The 4,561-nt window shown below is 59.2% G+C and overlaps 1 protein-coding gene across 1 annotated transcript; it reads right to left on the minus strand.

Moving 5' to 3' along the window:
• Nucleotides 1-11: 11 nt before the first annotated feature.
• EFHD2 (EF-hand domain family, member D2) lies at nucleotides 12-4,311 on the minus strand. Its single transcript, XM_011939913.1, has 3 exons — nucleotides 4,161-4,311; nucleotides 2,934-3,068; nucleotides 12-1,624 (listed from the first exon to the last, which is right to left on the minus strand). The coding sequence occupies exons 1-3, from the start codon at nucleotides 4,272-4,274 to the stop codon at nucleotides 1,493-1,495; spliced, it is 381 nt and encodes a 126-aa protein (XP_011795303.1). The 5' UTR covers nucleotides 4,275-4,311; the 3' UTR covers nucleotides 12-1,492.
• Between the last annotated feature and the right edge of the window lie 250 nt (nucleotides 4,312-4,561).

The following is a 4,561-nucleotide window of genomic DNA, read 5'->3' on the forward strand; positions in this document are numbered from 1 at the left end:
AAAGCAAAAAGCCCAAAGGAAAAAAAGCATTTTATATTCATCTGTATAAACATATCCGCTAAGGCAAACGCAATCCGGGGCCGAGGCTGCTGCGCTGGGCTCGGTGCCTCCTAATTTCTGCAGATTCTAAGGCCAAAAAATAAAACCTCTACAAGTCCGCGTAGCTTCAAGGACTCCTGGGGCATTTTACTAAAATAAAGAGTTATCGAGTTTAAAAAGCAGTGACGCCGTTATGACACACACTGAAAGTTGCATAACTGTGGCCTCGAGAACCACTGACTTGTTTGGACTGAGTGATGGTCACAGTTTCACGACACAGCAACAGACACCACACACAGGCACACGTATGTCAGCAAGCACGTGGGAAGCTGTGGCCGAACCGGGCCGGTGGCGTGGGCCTGAACACGGCCTGTTTGGTGCGGGGCACCAGAGGGCTGGGGTCCTCATGCTTCCTCAGGGGGTGGGCATGACAGGCAGGTCGCTGGTGACAAGGTTGGTGGACATCACTTGGGTAAGGATGGCAGGAGAGGGCTGGACAGGGCCCGGCTGCCCACCGCCTGGTGCATGCAAACACACTTAAAGCACTTCTCGGACGCTTCTCAGAGAATCAAGATGAAGCGCTCGTTTCCTTCCCTAGGAAGGTGCCAAGTCTTCCTCCCACCCCACTCTCTCCAGACCCCCTGGGACCCTCACAGGGCGTTCTGGCGTGGGTGATAAGGAGCGCTGTCTCTGACCCCCAGAGCCTTCCCTGCCCAGGATCCCACAGCATGCCCGGGAGGGGTGGGCCTGTGAGGTAGATTGGCACAGCTGCCCCCACACCCTGCCTGGCTGGGCCCGAGATCTGGGGGTCTCCAAGTCAGCATGGGGTGCTGGGGGCCTAGGTCCCTTCACCAGAACAGAAACTCCCCACCCACTCTCCCATTTCAGTAGATGGAAGAGGCAGAGGTGGAGGAAGAGCCCCTGGGGAGGGGTCCCCTCGTGCCTCCAACAAGCCCCTTGGGTCCCACTCTGTGGGGGCAGCCCTGATTCTATCTCTTCTGCTGTCTCCCAGTCTGGGAAGGGGCTGGCAGGGGGCCCCAGGGGCGGTGCGGCCTGCTGGAGGAGGGCAGGGGTTCCCAGGTCGGGGGGAAGGGGATGGTGGAGGGCAGGCACATGGGGCCGGGAGGGACCTAGGGCCAGGAGCTGGGCCCGGGGCAGTGCTGGAGCAGGTAGCAGGGCAGTCAGGGGTGCAAGAGAGCCCAGGGATTGCCAGGGAGGGCCGGGCCAGGCAGGGAGCCTGTGTTGCGTCCTCGCGTCCTCGCACAGAGCAGAAGGGAGCGGGGAGGGGCCGGGCCATCTCCGTGAGACCCCTGAACTTGCTCCATTCACAGACATTTTTAGGTTTTTAGTAGTGGTCCCGTCAGACAGAGGCAAGGATTCAGGCTCAGCCTCCCATGCGCCACCCTTGCCCACCGCGCTGGGGCCGGAGCAGGGCGGTCGGGTGTAGCCCCCGCTACTTAAAAGTGGACTGCAGCTCCTTGAAGGCCGCTTTCCGCTGCTTCATCTCCTCCGCCTGCTTCTTCCGTTCCTCCTGCTCCGCCTTGATCTCCTCCTCGAAGCGGCTGGACACGTTGATGGCCTGGACCTGTGGGGGTATGGGGGTGAGGGGCTCAGGGCTGGATGGTGTATGTTCCGGGGAGGGGGGTGTCTCCGTGCTACAGCTGCTTTTTCTTTTTTAATATTTTTTGAGACGTAGTCTCAGTCTGTCGCCCAGGCTGGAGTGCAACAGCGCAATCTCCGCTCACTGCAACCTCCGCCTTCCAGGTTCAAGTGATTCTCATGCCTCAGCCTGTTGAGCAGCTGGGTTTATAGGCGCACTCCACCATGCCCGGCTAATTTTTGTATTTTTAGTAGAGATGGGGTTTCGCCATGTTGGCCATGTGGCTGGTCTTGAACTCCTGACCTCAGGTGATCCACCCACCTCAGCCTTCCAAAGTGCTGGGATTACAGGCGTGAGCCACTGTGCCCAGCCTTATGGCTGCTTTTCCTGGGGTCCCTTCTGGCTCAGGCTTCTGCTGAGTCCTACCCAGCAACACAAACAGCTTGACCGCACCAGCTTTGGCCCTGGGTCAGGCACTTCATTCACCTTCCTGAGCCTCAGTTTCCTCACTAGAACCTGGCACCCAATAACTCTGATCTTATGGAGCTGTCGAGAGGATTGAAAGAGAGAACGGATATTCTGTGGCTGCTGCAGAGCAAGGGCGCTCGAAGGGCGTCACTTAAGCTGCTGCCATCCTCTGCTTCCTGTCCGGGGAGCCCAGTGGCCCACCCAGTTCCACTGATGAACCCTGAAAACTTCCACCGATGCTCGGCAGCCCAGAGGGAGGTGGGAGGCAGTCTCTGGAAGGAAGGTTCTTGGCTTAGCAAGGAAAGAGAGAAACAAGGCAGGAGAGCTGGGGCCCTGGGTGGGCAGGACCCAGGAGCCAGCACACCACAGGTGTCCCTTCCATCTGCGAACTTGCTGAAAGGGGAGGGTATTGTGCATGCAGGTGGTCTCTGAGCCCCCAGGCTTCTTCCCAGGCTGCAGCTGGTAGGGCAGGTGTCTGCCCGGGACCCTGGAGAACCAGTGCTGTGTTCTCCTGGGTCCTTCCCTCCTAAGGCCCAGTCCTCTGGGTTAGCGGCTCAGTGTGCCAGGACCGGGGCACCTCAAGGTAGTCCCTGTCCCATTTTGAAGAGTACATGTCCCTCACCCATCCTCTGGTGGCTGCCAAGGATCTCAGCCAGGAGTGGGAGGGGACAGAAGACAGAGCGTGTGGGCCTGGCCCAGTCTGGCAGGGAGTCAGCTCCCATCTCTGCAGCGTCAGCAGGGACGGGAAGAGGACGTATTAACTTCGGGCTGACCCAGGGTCCCACTGTCCTGGAGCGTGGGTCAGGGCACCCCTCAGGCTCCTCACCTTGGCCTCAAAGAAGCTCTTGGCCCCCTTGACGCCCTCACTGGAGACGTCGATCTCGGAGAGGCGGGCCAGCACGCACAGCCCGCTGTCCTCCTGAAGCTCCCCGGCCGCTGCCTTGCGGAAGATCAGGAGGAACTGCAGTGGGGAGAGAGGTGCGCGGTGTCAGGAAGGGAGGGAGGGAGGGGAGCCGGAGTCCCTGGCCACACCCAGGCCCCAGCCTCAGGCCTCCCCTGCAGAGAAGGACTGGGGGGCAGTGAGCTGGGTCTCGCCCCTTGGTGCTCCTGTGCTCCCCCTCACTGGGCCTCTGCCCATCTGTACGATGGAAGGTGACTCACGTACCCACCCAGGATGCTGGGCTTCTGCATCCCTGCCCCACCCACACCAGCTCCCAACGGCGCGGCCGCAGCCTACCTCTTACCTCTGTCTCCCACTATTCCCCCGTGAACCTACTCTGTGATCGATATACTGAATCCTGAAGGCGTCATGACAGAACGAGGGAGCCTCCGAGACCGTAAAAGACATGCCCCAAGTCTCAGCGCCTAAAAGTGTCGAAGGGATTCGAACCCTGCTCTCTAACTCTAAGCTGTTACCCTGCACTGCCCACACCTCCCTCCCAGGCACTCACACTGCCCCACGTGCCCCTGCCACCTCTCTCCTTCCCTGCATCCTTCAGGCTTCCTGCCAGACCTCCTGGGCCCCACTTGGGCCTCGAGTCCCCACACCTAACCCTGTGCCGCCTGGGGTCCGGTATCGTTGCTGTCTGGGTTGGGGCCTCCATTTCCTTCCTTGAGAAACAGGCTTGCCCCAGCTCCTGTCTCGGAGTGAGATCCTGGGCGTGAAGTCGCCCAGTGCTGTGGCCCTCTTCCTCGACGTCACAGCTCTGATTTCCCTCTGTGGTGTCTCCCCCTCTACACTTCCAGGAAGGAACCTTCCAGCAAAGGGCCTTTCTCTACCCCAGAGCCTGCACAGAGTCAAGTATACAGAAATTGCTCAATATAAACTCCCTATGTGAAGGAAGGCATGTCCCTCTCTCCTCTTCCTCCCTGAAAGGACCTCACAATCCTCTCTGGTGCCCGCTCTAACAGGCCCTCTGAAGCCTCACTCAGCCAAGTAGCAGCTGCTCACAGCTGCTGTTCAATAGCGATGCCATTCATTCATTGACAAAGGGTGGGGGTTGGTCTCTCCCGGGCCACCAGGTCCTCAGGTGAAGCCCCTAGTTGGGCTTACCTCCCGGAAGCTCAGCTTGCTGTCAAAGTCCTCATCCACCTCCTTTATCATGTTTTTCAGGCCCAGGTGGGTCTGAGGGGCCCCAAGTTTCTCCATCATGAGCTTTAGCTCCATCAGGTCGATGAAGCCATCCCGCCCAGCATCATATCTGCGGACACAAAAAGAGAGTACATCTTGGCACTGGCTCAGTCAGAGAGGCTGCAGGCTTGAGTGCAAGGAGACTGGGGGACCAGAGGGCATCTCCCACCAATCATATCATCCCGTCACTGCCGGAAGGTCCTCAGTCCAGGCAGAAGACCCATATGTGGCTCAGCTCCTGCTTGGTTACCTCTGATGACGGGGAACACACCACAGGGCCTGGCAGCCTCTTGCACGTAGAATAGCACTAACTTCTGGACAAG

Source organism: Colobus angolensis, unplaced genomic scaffold (assembly GCF_000951035.1).
Source record: "Colobus angolensis palliatus isolate OR3802 unplaced genomic scaffold, Cang.pa_1.0 Scaffold185, whole genome shotgun sequence".
Lineage (NCBI taxonomy): Eukaryota > Metazoa > Chordata > Mammalia > Primates > Cercopithecidae > Colobus > Colobus angolensis.